At 45.8% G+C, this 14816-nt stretch overlaps 1 protein-coding gene across 5 annotated transcripts in view; it reads right to left on the bottom strand.

The window, feature by feature from the left end:
- The window catches only part of TANC2 (tetratricopeptide repeat, ankyrin repeat and coiled-coil containing 2), a 371488-nt gene that overhangs the window by 9995 nt on the left and 346677 nt on the right, over window positions 1–14816 (bottom strand). For all 5 annotated transcript variants that reach the window (XM_043904966.1, XM_043904965.1, XM_043904967.1 and 2 more), the window contains 6 exons: window positions 12739–12872; window positions 11667–11790; window positions 6250–6425; window positions 5629–5761; window positions 4144–4235; window positions 2092–2238 (listed from right to left, as the gene is read on the bottom strand). In XM_043904966.1, the coding sequence (XP_043760901.1) occupies window positions 2092–2238; window positions 4144–4235; window positions 5629–5761; window positions 6250–6425; window positions 11667–11790; window positions 12739–12872 (806 nt within the window). The remainder of the gene's footprint in view (window positions 1–2091; window positions 2239–4143; window positions 4236–5628; window positions 5762–6249; window positions 6426–11666; window positions 11791–12738; window positions 12873–14816) is intronic.

Here is a 14816-nt window from a genome sequence, read left to right as displayed (position 1 = left end):
GAGGAGGGATGTCAGGCAGGCTTGGGTTCAATTCTCGGTTCTGCTCTGTAAGCCCGTGTGTTTGCTCATCCGTCCCGACCTCCCAGGTAGGACTAAGAGCAACAGAGCATTTGAAAGCCCCCCACACAGGAGATGCTCAAGAAACGGCAGCTTCCCTTCTGTTTCACAGAGGCTTCTGGGGCCTGCTCCTCCTCTTAACTTGTTCCTTGCTTAGGAAACATTTAAAGTTAAAAAAACAATTTTGAAACAAGAGAGAAGCCGGGCTGTGACTGGGTTCTCTGCTGTCACCTCATCTCTCCATCACTGAGGTTCCCTGGAGGAACACGGTTCCATTGGTCCTAAGAAGCCCTGGGAACAGGAACCACGGCAATGAAGCCATCATTTTCAAGACACCTTTACACACTAAAGGGGGAGGTTTTCTCCTCTTCTAATATCAAAGCCATAGGATAGCACAGTAGCCTCTGGTTAAGCTTCTGATTCCTAAAGCAGAGCAAAGGCCCTGTGGTGGAGGTAAAAATGAAAAAAAAAAAAAAAGTTAACAGGCAACTTTCTACCAAAGTTGACAGATTTCAGGTGGCCCTGGGAGGCAATCCTATGTGGTGCCTAAGAGAAAATCTCCTATCTTATAGCATTGGCTTCCAGCTCTACTATTTTCAACCTAACCCGTTAATTTTTTCTTTTGTAATGATCATTATTTCTGAGGTGATTAGAACTTTTTTAAGAAGCAGAGCATCTGTGAGGCATAAAGCAGCCAGTAGGTCGATGGCAGCTTCGGAGCTTCGTCTCATGCTCACCAGCTGGAGCTTAGCAGACCCTCAGTGCTCTGCCTCCTGTTCCACGTCAGAACCTCACTGCTTCCCCCTGAGAACCTCCACCACGTCCCCGTATTCCTCAGCACCTGGAAAAACTCTGCCTCTTAGGGCATCGCTGTGCTGAGACACCCAAGTCTGCTTATTTATCAGGGCTCTTCTCACTGCCAGCTTTTAGATGGATGGTCAAAAGGTCATTTTTCTGGAGCTGACAGAAGATCTCTTGCCACAGAGGCTGTAAGGTCACTGCTGGACACCTGAGTTCTTTATTCTGTTATTCAAACGTTCCTGTTTGGCTAGGATTATTTTTGTCTCCTGAGGAACCTGAGACCTCAGGCTGGTGGATGTCAGAGGTTCCTGATATGACCCTGGCTATTCCAGGGATCTGAGAGAGGGTTCTTGGCTCAGCAGTGTCGGTATATCAAGAGGGCAGCAGCTGAGGGCATCACAGGCTGTATCTAGGCAGGCAAGAAGAACCAAGGGCTATTTAGGGGATAATAAAGGACCAGGAGGGGTTTCCCTGGTGGACCTGCCAATTCAGGAGATGCGGGTTTGACCCCTGGCTCAGGATGATCCCCTGGAGAAGGAAATGGCAACCCACTGCAGTATTCTCGGCTGGGGAAATCCCATGGACGGAGGAGCCTGGTGGCTAAAGTCCATGGGGTTGCAAAAGAGTTGGACATGACTTACGGGCTAAAGTAACGAACCAAAGGACCAGGAGGAGTTCTGAGACTCCTTCTGTGACAAGAAGGGACCTGGCACATTAGAATGAAAGGATGAGGAAAGAAGTGAAAGTTTAAGATTAGCCTTACACATTAAACCTTGAAGTCCGTGGTCCTGGGCCCTCTTTTCAGCCCTTCCTTAAATGATAAGGGGGTCTCCCAGAAAGGAAGGGAATGACTACAATTGAATCTAATTGAAGCTGGGAGTTCCAGGGTCCACTGCGCTCACCTTTTCCCAAAGACCAAAAACCTGACTTGGGGGCAGGGCAGGATGGTGATGAGTATTCGAAATTACTTTCAGTGGGAATCAGGAAAATTCAGAAAGCTACAAAGTGCCCACAGAATTCATTTTTTTTTTTTTTTTTTTTTACAGTTTGAGATACAGATTGTAATGCTTAAGTCTTGATTTCTTTTAAATTGCAAATGTCAGTGCTCTGTGAAGGACAACCAAGTTTCAAATGGGGCAGACAAGGATTTCAGGGGCCTGGTAAAAGCCAGGGCGTGACATGGATCATCAACTCTCAGGGCTGTGGAAAGGAGCTGGGCTGAGAGGCACTTACGTTCATTTTCCTGCGACAGCGAGACAGGTTGAGGAGGAGGGACACCTTCAGCTCCCGGAAGGTTTTCAAGTCCTCACCAAACCCTTCTCTGGGGAACTTCTTCAGGGCATACTGGTAGCGCTGGGCGGCTTCCTTCACTTTACCTTTCTAGTGGGGGCACAAGACGGCAAAACACACTGTTGGTCTGCAGAGCCGCTGAGGAGGTCTGTTCCCGTTCCCATCCTTTCTCCGCGGTTACCACTCAGGGTGAGCCCTCCCCACCTCCACCCCAGTGGTGCAAGGACAAGGTCCCTTCTCTTCCACTGGAAGCTCGCCTGGCAGGCAAGGCGTAGTGAGGGAGATTCCCAAGACACAAGCCAGAGACACAAAGCTTTGGCAAATGAAAGACCTGGGGCCCCAGCTTCCCAGCCGGATTCCCAAACGACTGATCGTACTCATTCCAAAGGAGCCTGTTCTTGGCCCAATCTCCCTGGGACACAGCATTTCCTAGTCCCGATTGCTCCAAGTTTATCACTATTTCTTGACCTTTGGCTTATCTGGAAAACTCTTTTTGTTCCACCTTGCCAGTCCTCTAGAAAAGGCCATGCTCTTCCTCACAGAGGATGTGAGCTAAACCAGTCTATCTGTTGCTTCCCTAATACTACTGATAAAATAGTCTCAGTGAGTCTTTCTGTTTTTGGAAGAGGCATGGGGCACAGTGGTGCTAGAGAAGTGGAACTGAGAATCTGTGATTCCACCTGACTAGGTAGGAGGCATTTTCCAAGTAACTCTATGAGTCACCGAGGGACCTGGGTCACAGGGGCCTTGAACTTTTCTTACATTTTTCTTCTGAAAATCTGTAAGCTGAGCCCAGAATGGTGCAGGAGGCACCTCCCATTCTGTTAGCTCATCTTTTTATTCCTTCCATTCCTTCTGTGTAGTTGTAACTCCAGCCAGAGATCCTGAGCTTGTATTTTCTCTTTCACTGAGAACAGACTTGGAGTCTTCCAAGGCAGAATTTTGGGTGGGAACAGGAGTAGCTCTGGCTGTTCTCATTAGGAGGCAGGACACCATGTCTCAGGATGCCAGAAGTTATGTCATAGATCGGGCTTAGGTTCTGGACAGCACTGCCATTCTCAAGTCCATCAACACGACACCTAGAGAGGCCCTTCTGTGAAGTCATGTAAAATCAAGACTGGGCCAGAGCTCAAGCTTCCCAGAAGCCTAAGGGACCCAGATTATCAAGCTTTCACGCAATGGTCCTCAGGAAATACAACTCTGCTCACAGGAGCTCTATACTCCTTACGTAAGGCGGAAATAATGTGTGTCACAGTCATTTCCTCATCTCTGGGCCTGGCATGTCTCAGTGACACCCGCTGCCAAAAGCTGGGGTGGATTTGCATTTACCTTCAGGAGGAGAAGGTTCAGCAAGTCCTCATACAATGAGATGACTCTGACATGGAGCATTCTTAACGGCCTTCCTACAGCCCCTGGGAGTGTGTGTGTGTTAGGGTATGGAGCCTTCAGCCTGAATTGTGACTATAAGACTCCATATCTTTTCCGGTTGTCATTCAGCGAATGATTTCAAGTAAGTCTGTAACTGCTCTTTGTCTCGGTTTCCTTATCTTACTCAGGGAGGCCAATAAGCTATTATTACTACAGACTTTTAAGTCTAAACATATAGTAAACATAAAAGCTAAAATCAATGCCTCTTGCCCACAGACTGGGAATATCTGCACTACCTATTTTTCTTCTCCTTGTCCCATGGTTTTCAGGCTCTGATAAACAGATTCCAGGTAGAATCTATGGCACCACCTATCAGCGACCAGGTAAAAACCAGGTCTTTAGGTTGATCGGCTGTGGGCACGTATAGGCTACTCTTGCTCCCTTGTTGAGAAAGCAAAACCTGGTATCCTCAGCTTATGAGCCCTCCACTGAGGGATGGCATTCTCCTGATGACTCTAGAACCAAGAAGCAGAACTGACAGCAATGCCATTCTACCAAGACTCTGGTGAAGTCTACGTGCAGGGAAGAGTCAGCGGCCATCTGGAGAAAGCTCCTTCTTCTCCTCACCTTATAAAACATGTCCCCCTCTTCCATCAGCTTGCTCAGCAGGATGATCATGATGTCTGGTTTGGAGGTGGCCATCGCCCATGTGGCTGGACCTGTAGTGTACAGGATGCATGATGGGTAAAAAACTCATACAATGTAAGGGTGGTAGGAAGCTAGGTGAAAAAAACACCCTGGGGGGGATTTCTGCTGAGAGAACAACTTGCTCCACAACACTGGCCTCGTCTTTTAGAACTGGGAGTGTCTCAGCGCCTCCCACTGCCAAGAAGCCGCGTTGGATTTGTATTCACCTTAAAATAAGAATCTCTAAATGGTCAGAGTCTGCACCATCGGAGGGCAGCAGAGCCTGCGTGTTGTATTCAGGCAGGCGATGCTTAGTCTGGAGTTACTTTAAATAAGAACTTGGGAGAAAAGGGTTTACGTTAAATGTCACCGTAAGATTTAAAAAAATCCAAAAAGGGTGATTTATTTCAGAATCTGGGACTCAAAACCCCCAGCTGTTCAGTCTCTTTAATTTTTAAGCATGTACTCTGCAGAAGGGAAACCATGAATACTTCTAAAGGCTCCCTTAATTTGTAAGTACCAAATAGGACCCCTGGGATTCACACTGAACTGTTCCAGTGTGAAACAAGCCATCGTGACAGAGGACCACTCTACCCACAAAGAGAAAGAAAAGGTTAACTTGATTAGTTTACAGATGCCTGAATTATTTACCAACTAAGCTTTTCTGGGTTAGTTATCAAAAGTTCAAGTTATTCTCTACAACAGTCATTTAAAAAAAATATCTTCTTTTAAGGTGAAGTAAATTAAAAGATTAGAGGTGTTGGGGACTCATGCAGGCTAAATCAAAGAGGAGAAGGCAAAGCTGACCAAGCCATCAGACCACGCCTGATGCTGACAGCGGTGAAATATACCTCGTGGGCGACTCGGTAACGTCTGACAACCTTCAAAGAAAGGAGAAAACAAAAAGTTGTAGGAGAGGAAAAAAAAAATGGATGAAGGTGAAAAAAAAAAAAAGAAGGAAAAAGCAGCAGTGAGAGGCAGGCAGCAGAAAAGCCAGCATATCAGCCAACCCTCGTCTACGGTCCGTGGGAGGGGCAGCGGAGGGGGCAGCAGCCGCAGGGACCCGCGGGTCCGAAGCGCATACAGAGCAGGGCAAAGCGAAGGCTCGCGGCAGCACAGGGTTCCAGGACGCTCACAGGGCGCGGCTGCTACCGAGGCAACAGCGCTGAGATGCACTTAAGGTCGGAGCAGCCTCCCGGCTAAGGCGACTAGGGGCGTGGCAGATAACCACGTGACTTTGGACACGGGGTAGTGTAGACGAGGGCTCTTCTCTGGGCCAAGAGTCTTTCTGTTCACTCGCATAATAACAGGGCCCAGGCAGAGGGGAGACTATACACGTTCACACCGAACGCCCAGGGCAGCCAGGCCACTGGGCCAGGCTGGCCGCTGGGCACAGATGGCCAGCACCTTCCTCCTTTCTCCTACCTATCTTGGCTCCTTTCTTCAGAAGGGTGACAACAACAGAAGTGTTCCGGCACCCCACAGCCCTGTCCAGAGGGCGCATTCCGCTGTAGTCCACGTGCTCGATCATGGCCCCGTGATCCACCAGGAACTGGACCTAGGACACGATCAAGCAGCATGGTCAACTGGGTGTGAGGGCTTCAGCTGCTGCCTGCCCTTTAGTCAACTGCTGGTGTGAACCCAGGGTGGTGCAGCTGTAAAGAGCCCGCCTGCCAATGCAGGAGACGTGGGTTTGACCCCTGGGTCAGAAAGATCCTCCAGAGGAGGAAACGGTAATCCCATCCAGTATTCTTGCCTGGGAAATCCCACGGACAGAGGAGCCTGGCGGGATACAGTCCACGGGGACGTGGAGTCACACACAACTGAAGCCACTGAGCGCAGCACAGGTGTGAACCAGGCGGGACAGCGCTGGTGCTCCAGGGCCAGACCCCTGGGCCTGGTTTTCAGTCGTGTTTGGAATATTCCTGAGCTCAAGCAAGTACAGATCTGAGAACGCTGTATCGGGAATCATCAACCCCGGAAAACACTGTGGATGGAGAGCCTTCCCTCCTCCTCCCACCCTGGGGGCTGGTTAAAGGCACTCACCACCTCAGCGTCACCGTAGAAAGCGGCTAGATCCAGCGGGGTGCGGCCGTTCTTATCGGCGTGGTCGGTGGCAGCTCCGTTATCCACCAGAGAACGGACCACCGAGAGATGACCCTTCAGACAAGCCCAGCTGAGGGCGGTCAGTCCTTCTTTGTCCATGAGAGCAATGGAGGCACCTACAGAGCAAGCACATCACAGGGCTGAGGAAACAGGAACAACAGGAGAACTCACAGCAGGAGTGAAAGCTGGGTTTTAAGGTGTGCGCGTGTGCTCAGTTGTGTCCGACTCTTTGTGACCTCATGGACTGTAGCCCGCCAGGCTCCTCTGTCCACGGAATTCTCCAGGCAAGAATACTAGAGTGGGTTGACATGCCCTCCTCCAGGGGATCTTCCCAACCCAGGTCTCCAAAATTGCAGGCAGATTTTTTTTTACCACTGAGCCATTTAAGGTGTATATTTGGCCAAAGCACAGCTTCTGCTTCTGGTGTGTTACCTTTTAATAAAGCTGCTAACAAAACTGCTGCCAGGAGTGGTCAGGAGAAGAGTCCAGTTCTTTGGGCATCCTAGGGTCTGCACAGTCTCTCCTGAACCTTACTGTCTCTCCTGAAATTTCACTACTCCCCTGTGAGAATCTTCTACTTTGGCCAAAATGGATGTGCTCCCTGCCTTGAGAGTCCCCCCCAAGTGTTCCTGTACCCTCACTTCTGGTTATGTTGGTCCCACATGTGGACACCTTTTCTTTCCCCATATGGGACTTGCCTCACTTCCCCCCATTCTCTAGGAACCATCGCAAACCTCCCTGTCTCCAAGAGGCCTCTCCTGTTCACTGTTACTCATCTTGAATCTGCTTGACACATGTCACCTTATTCTGTTATTCGTCTTTTTTTTTTTTTAATGTATGCCACTTATAAATTCTCAGGGAATGTTTTCTAAACTCAGCAAAAGTCTTTCATTTTTAATAGTATAAACTCCTTGAGAGATTCTAATAGAATAAGGAGCTCAGAACATGTTTATCATTGATGATAGCACCAGGCCACCTTCTCCCTCCTTAGAGTGGGAGGGAAATGGACTCAAGGGAAGAGGCTGGGCCCAGGCCAGGAAGGGAACTAGGAGTTTAATTAAACTAGTCAGCCTTCAACAATTCCATCCCCACTCGCTTTGCCTATTTTATATTCTGCATCTTCTTCCCTTCAACATTTCTCTAGGAGCAAGCATACTTGACACACTGTTTTGTAATGAGTCTAAAATTCAATCTACATTTGGTCCTTAGCCTAGGTTGTAAGCACTTGGGTGGCAAAGAGCCTGTCACTCCCTTGCGGGTTTTGAAGAGTACCTAAGGTGACTCTTTCCACACAGTTGGTGTGTCATGCTCACTAACAAAATGAGATCAACTTACTGCACACACAGTATACTTTTCAGGCTGCCTCCTCGCTGGATGTCAGATTCGGATGTCAGATCTGATTCGGGTGTCAGATTAAGCTTGGGACCTGCCACAACTAGGCTCTGGAGCTCCTCGGCAGTCATGTGGCCTATCCCCTCTGTGTCCTGAGATGTCAGATAACCAGATTCTGGCTTCCCGAGACAGGATGAAGGGCTGAATGGTACCATATTCCTAACCCTGAGGAGAGTCATCTATGTACTGGGTCCTCTAGTTTGGGACCCAAATGCTGATTCTAACACAGAATGAATTTGAATATGGGACAGCATCTAAGGAGGTTTCTCAGATGCAGCATCTATAAATTTCCTGGACAGAGTCTCCAGGGGTTGAATAAACAGAAAAAGAAGGTTCTGGATGTATATTACAGATAAACTGATTTTTATGAAGATGAGGGAGGCTGGAATTTAAGAAAAGGAGATACATAAACATATTATCCAATTTACTCTGAAAATCCAATTTGAAACCTTCTTCTTCTCTCTTTCCTTCTCCCAGCAGTTAATAGAATCGTAGTCCTCCCAAACATCTATTCACTTATTTTGAAACTTCTAAGAATTTTATATTGGAGTATAGCTGATTAACAATGTCATGATAGTTTCAGATGGACAGCAGAGGGACTCAGCCATACATACACATGTATCCATTCTCCCCCAAACTCCTCTCCCATCCAGGATGCCACGCAACATTGAGCAGAATTCAAAGTGCTACACAGTAGGACTGTGTTGGTTATCAATTTTAAATATAGCAGTGTGTAGAGGTCCATCCCAGACCAAGCCTCAATTTTAGAAGTCTGTGGAGTTCTCGTCAACTCATCTATCCATTTGTCCTACGTATGATCAATCTTTATATCCACAATCTTTTTTGCATTTGGCCCTTCTGTTCTATGCTAACTGCCACTGCACCTGTATTTGGCATCGCCTCTCATCTATTTAATGACAATGGCTTCCTAATTGATCCCCAGGTCCACTATCATCTCTTCATCAACAAAACTATTCACGCTACTGCCAGATTTTCTTTTTTTAAGGCACAACTCTGGCACTGATTGATTCCCTTTTAAAACAATCTTGAAAGGCTCCCTATTGCCTTCAGAGAAGTCCAGACTCTTTGCATCTGCTCCTTTCCTTATGTAAGTTGATTGATTTACTTGTGGCTGTGCTGGGTCTCTGTTGCTAGGCAGGCTTTCCTCTGGCTGTGGAGAGCGGGGGCTACTCTCTGGCTGCAGTGCTCAGGCTTCTCATTGTGGTGGCTTCTCTTGTGGCTGAGCACGGGCTCTAGGGCAGGCAGCTTTCAGTAGTTGCAGCTCCTGGGCTCTAGAGTGCGGGCTTAATAGTAGTGGCGCATGGGCTTAGGTGTTCCTCAGTATGTGGGATCCGTTTGGACCAGGGATCAAACTCATGTCTCCTGCCTCGGCAGGCAGACTTGGATTCTTTACCACTGAGCCACCAGGGAAGCCCCAATCTCTTCCTTTTCAATTTCTTTCCATATACGTTTCCAACAGTCCTCATGTACATCACTGGACAACTTGCATATTTCCCCAGTCTTACTGTATACCTGTTCCTCTTCTCTGACCTTTCATTTACATTATATCCCCTCCCTGAATACAGAACATTTTTCCTACTCAAATTTCAAAGTCTGTCCTGTTCTAACTCAAATACCTTTATCAGCACACTCAGGATTATCTGCTTTTTAAGGCAGCTACTTATCTTTGTTTCATCCCCTCCTTGCCAGATTATAGACCCTTTGAAGACACAGATTATAGTGTATTAATTAAAAAAAGATCACAGTTCCTAGCACAGTGTTTTGCAAATAATGTAGGCTAAATACACATCTGTAGAATTCGTTGGTTGAGAGAAAGTCTCTGATTTAAATGTGAAAGAATGAAACAGTATGGAGACCAGAATGCCTGCAGTGAAGGAGGACAACTCTCTGAAATCTGTGTCTGATGAGCTTCTTTTAAAAAAATATTATTCATTTTTAGTTGAAGGATAATTGCTTTACAATATTGTGCTGGTTTCTGCCATACATCGACATCTGATGAGCTTTCTCTATGGGTGTGCGGCAGACCCTGTGCAGTCATCTACTGCTTATCTGTGGTGAAGGGTCTCCCTTTTCCAGCAGACTTGGGGTGTTCAGGGACATTTACTCCTGCCATGTCTTATCCTGAGTATCCAGGCATATCCCCCTTGCTCCCCAACACCCATGTCAGTGGAATGAAGGATCAGTCAGTTCAGTTCAGTTGCTCAGTTGTGTCCGACTCTCTGTGACCCCATGGAGGGCAGCACGCCAGGCCTCCCTGTCCATTACCAACTCCTGGAGTTTACTCAAACTCATGTCTATTGAGTCACTGAGTCGGTGATGCCATCCAATCATCTCATCCTATGTCGTCTCCTTCTCCTCCTGCCTTCAGTGTTTCCTAGCATCAGGGTCTTTTCCAATGAGTCAGCTCTCCACATCAGGTGGCCAAAGTATTGGAGTTTGAGCTTCAACATCAGTCCTTCCAATGAACATTCAGGACTGATCTCCTTTCGGATGGACTGGTTGGATCTCCTTGCAGTTCAAGGGACTCTCAAGAGTCTTCTCCAACACCACAGTTCAAAAGAATCAATTCTTTGGTGCTCAGCTTTCTTTATAGTTCAACTCTCACATCCATACATGACTACTGGAAAAACCATAGCCTTGACTAGAAGGACCTTTGTTCGAAAAGTAATGTCTCTGCTTTTTAATATGCTGTTTAGGTTGGTCATAACTTTTCTTCCAAGGAGCAAGTGTCTTTTTATTTTATAGCTGTAGTCACTATCTGCAGTGATTTTGGAGCAAAAAAAATAAAGTCTGCCACTGCTTCCATTGTTTCTCCATCTATTTACCATGAAGTGATGGGACTGGATGCAATGATCTTTGTTTTCTGAATGAAGGATAGATACTGTGAAACCAGGTTGGTCCGGTGGTTTGCACTGGGGAAGCAAGACCCACTTTGCACATGGGGAAAAGAGTTCTCTGATTTGAACTGACTTTTTTGAGTCCGAGGTAGTGAAGACACATCTTCGGGGGTGAGAGCGAAAGATCCAGTAAGTCTGACTGAGATGTAATTTGAAATCTGAGAACAAACCTTGCCTTCTTCCCACATCAACTACCCTTCAGCAGCTCCAGCCTGGGCATGGTTTTCAGGAGCTTGTTTTCCTTGAAGCATATGCACTTGTGGATACTAATTATGAATGAGGGAGGCTCACTGGGATGGGAGTCAAGTCTGGTCACAGTCACACGACCTCCTGCTTCAGTGAAACACTCAAGCTCCACTAGGTGGTACTGCAGAGTCAGTGACTGGAGCTTTTCTACTACAGAGGTTCCCGCATCACTCATCACTGGTCTGCAGAGGTCTCAAGTCACAGCCCTCGAGGGGAGCCTGGAATGCTCTGGATGGTGTGACCACAATCTCCTTTAACTTACTTCTCATTCACCAGGAATATGTGAATGCTGGTAAATGTTAAAGGGAATTTATTACAATAGGAGGATAATATTAATACCCTGATTCCTCAAATAAGTCCCATGGTCAACAATCGTTTAAACCTTCATTTGCTTCCTTCGGATACAAGAAAAATATTAGTTGTGCAGGCTGACAAAAGAATTGACAAAGTTAAAGTCAAAATACAGTCTCTGGAAGATGAATATTTATCAAGTGCATATTAAAAACTTCAAAGTTGGGAGAGTACTGATTTGAATTAAAGAACGTATACTATGTAAATTTGATTAGGATACCCAAAACCCCTCAAGCCATAAAGAAATAGAGAATGTCAGAGTTAGAAAGGCACCATGTTAGAATTAGAACATCAGAATCTAGAAGAGAAGAGAGGAGACAGACTTTCACTTTCTAATCAAGTGGATTAAGAATACTCATTCTTAACACCTCTTGGAATCCAGCCCTGGAAATCACGAGCTCTGGGTTATGATGGGTACTGACCACCAAGCTCTGGCATCCTAGGACTGACCTTGAGCAAGGAGAAAGTCCACAGTCCCCAGGTGGCCTTCGGAAGCCGCCATCATCAGGGGAGTACGGCCCTGCTTGTCCGCCATGTTGACATCAGCTCCGTGGGTGAGTAAAAGATCAACGATCTGCAGGGGCAGAGAAGGGGGGACGGATGAGCCAGGAAGCACGCCACCCCCCACACCACGTGAATTCCCTGCAAATCACCTCTAACGAAACTTGCCACTGCAAGAACCCCCTCTAGTTCCTGCATGGTGTAGTACCATGGGATTTGATCACTGACTTTCTTAGGGAGAGCCAAATGAGAACTCAACTCTAAATGTCTGGCTCAGCCACTAAGTAAAAAAGAATTCAAGATTAACAGAGGCCAAGATGTAGACTAAACAACCTCATGATGGAAGCACCAACAGGAGTCACTGCCTACGTCAGGGCCATTTTATTGACTTCCAGGGGTTGCAAAGCTGCCTGCAGTGAATATTTACCACTGAACAGAATGCAGTAAAGTGCCTCTCACAACTCTTCAGCACTGTTTGGCGCCTAGGACTACTCAAATTTTTTTCAAAGATTATAACCAATATGCTTTCTTTTCTGTCCTACCCAGAATTTAAACATCTGTAAAGACTGCATAACTATAAATAGAATTTATATTTGTTGTTTTTTGGTCGCTGAATTGTGTCTGACTCTTTGTGACCCCATGGACTGCAGCATGCCGGGCTCCTCTTGTCCTTCACTATCTCCTGTAATTTGCTCAATTTCATGTCCATTGAGTCGGTGATGCTCTCTAACCATCTCATCCTCTGCTGCCTCCTTCTCCTTTTGCCTTCAATCTTTCCCAGCATCAGAGTCTTTTCCAATGAGTTGGCTTTTTGCAAATTTACATACATCACATTTTCTTTTTGTAAGTTAGAGACTCCTGCAAGTAAGTGGTTGTCAGGCATCTGTTGAACCTGCCAGAGAACCTGTGGATGCTATGAAATAACCAGTCAAAAGCAGCCAGTCCTTCTATCCAGCACAGATCATCAGGATGATTCTGCATACTGACTTTCTGACACAGTCTAAAGTAGCTACATGCTTACCTGCCAGTGGCCTTGGCGAACGGTGCTGAAGAGGGGCACGGCTCCTCGGCGGTTGGGCTGGGCCACAGCTGCCCCCTGTTCCAGGAGCAGACGACACACCTCTAGCTTGCCCCTTCCGGCTGCAGCTGTCAGGGCTGAGGGTAGAGAACGCAGAGTGAGGACGGGGGTCTCGCCCTCTCTAGCCTTCTGCCGGGAGAGGGCAGCAGACCTGTGTCTGATGGATGTAATTGCTACTTTACCTCCAAGAATGATGATTCTGGCTACTCTTGTTAGAGAGGAAATTTTCAAAGAAAAATAATGAATAAAACCACATTTAAAAGGGCTTACATATATGGAGACAATTATGATAATAAATTTATTGAAAAATCACCTCCGACCAAAACTTACTTGGTTTCATTTATCCTACCCAGACTGTCTTTTTTCAGCCTTTGACTTATCTCTTTTTTGGTACGTCCTTCCAGGTACAAAACTTTCACTGGTATGTGCATGGGTAAGACTAAAGAAAGAAGGGTCTTTGCAGAAGAATGCTTTTTTTAGAATTAGCTAGGAACCACTTTTGGGCCAATTTCTACTTCTGGGCTCTTAAATTCAGAGAACCAAAGTTAGAAATGGCAGCCTTAATTTTGCTGATTTCTTAAATAACAGTTTCCTGTATAGATTTTAAGGGAGTTTTTACAATAAAAATATATAAAAAACTGTAAAAAAAAAAAAAAAAAAAAAGAAAAGTTTCAGTCTAAGTTTTAGGCCAGTTTTCATTCCGTTTCTTCATCAGTTGAGATAAAAGTTTCTAGTACATGTGTAACCATTTTTATATGAAGGTCAAAACTGTTCAGGGTAACAGTCTTAAAGATGAGAGAAGAAATATGGCAAAGGCTCTTTTCTTCTGAAGACAGAATAATGGAGTCGCAGATAAAAAGCAACTATAGGGAGGAAAAAGGATACTCCGTGTGCAGGAAGAAACGTAAACATTCTTCTTTCTGTGCTCCAGTCTATGTTCGTGATCGCTGATGGAGTGGAGATCTGAAGAGCGCTTATTTCATCCTTTGAGTGCTATTTCAACAGTAGTAAGAGGAATTTGTCGGTATACCTTCTACTAAGTCCATATTTGAACAAATATGTGTTTGTCTCTTTCTAACCAGGGATTTCAAATGTGTACACCTAGTGTTTTAAATGGATGACGGCAGGGAGGATGGTAAACACTGTCAGAAAATGGCAGGAGTTGTGCTTTTCAACAAAGAGGATGGAGACCTTTTTTCTCCCCGAGACCTGAAAACCTGATGTGGTGATTGGCAGGCTCTTCCCTTCTAAGGGCCACCTACTCCAGTGACAAATCAGAAGAAGATAATACTTGGCAGGTGCAGACAGGATTTCAGTTTGCAAATGTTGGGATCTAATCAGGGAAGCAATTGAAATTCAAATCAAATGGTCACTTTTTTTCATCTAAGCACGAATTATGGCATTTTATCTTTGAGCCTGGCCAAATTTATCTGCAAGTGACTTATATGCAAAAGCAAAACTACCTGTAATTTTCTCTAAGTTAAACCTGCAAAGAGTAACCTTTTCCTTCCTCAAGGATAGAAGGATATCTGAAAGAAAATGTGACCATTTTAGAAGATATACTCATTCTCAAACTAGATATATGTAGGCCTTGTCTTATGTGTATTTTTTGTTTTATTTTGGCACGCTTAACCTAGGTACTTCTGTTCTGTCCCTCACAGAAGGGCAGAGGCTTCATTCTGTCTGAGGTGAGGGTCATTTCCAAGTTGAGCTACAGGTACTGATGGGTTTGACTGTTTACTTGACAGAGAAGTTTTGTCTCTTGTTCTTTAAATCAAAGTGATATTCCCTCTTTCTCAAGTTCACATATCTAATAGTTGAGGGAAAAAGAAAAACTTTCAGTTCCTGGGTCAGAACACAAGAGTAGCTTAAGAATCTGACAATCATCACATCGTTTACATTGTTGTTCAGTCACTAAGTTGTGTCTGACTCTGTAATCCCATGGACTGCAGCACGCCAGGCTTCCCTGTCCTTCACTATCTCCTGGAGTTTGCTCAAACTCATAAGACGGTGATGCCATC

The sequence above is a fragment of the Cervus elaphus genome, chromosome 5 (genome assembly GCF_910594005.1).
Source record: "Cervus elaphus chromosome 5, mCerEla1.1, whole genome shotgun sequence".
NCBI classification, from domain to species: Eukaryota; Metazoa; Chordata; class Mammalia; order Artiodactyla; family Cervidae; genus Cervus; species Cervus elaphus.
This window is presented reverse-complemented; position numbering and strand designations above follow the sequence as displayed.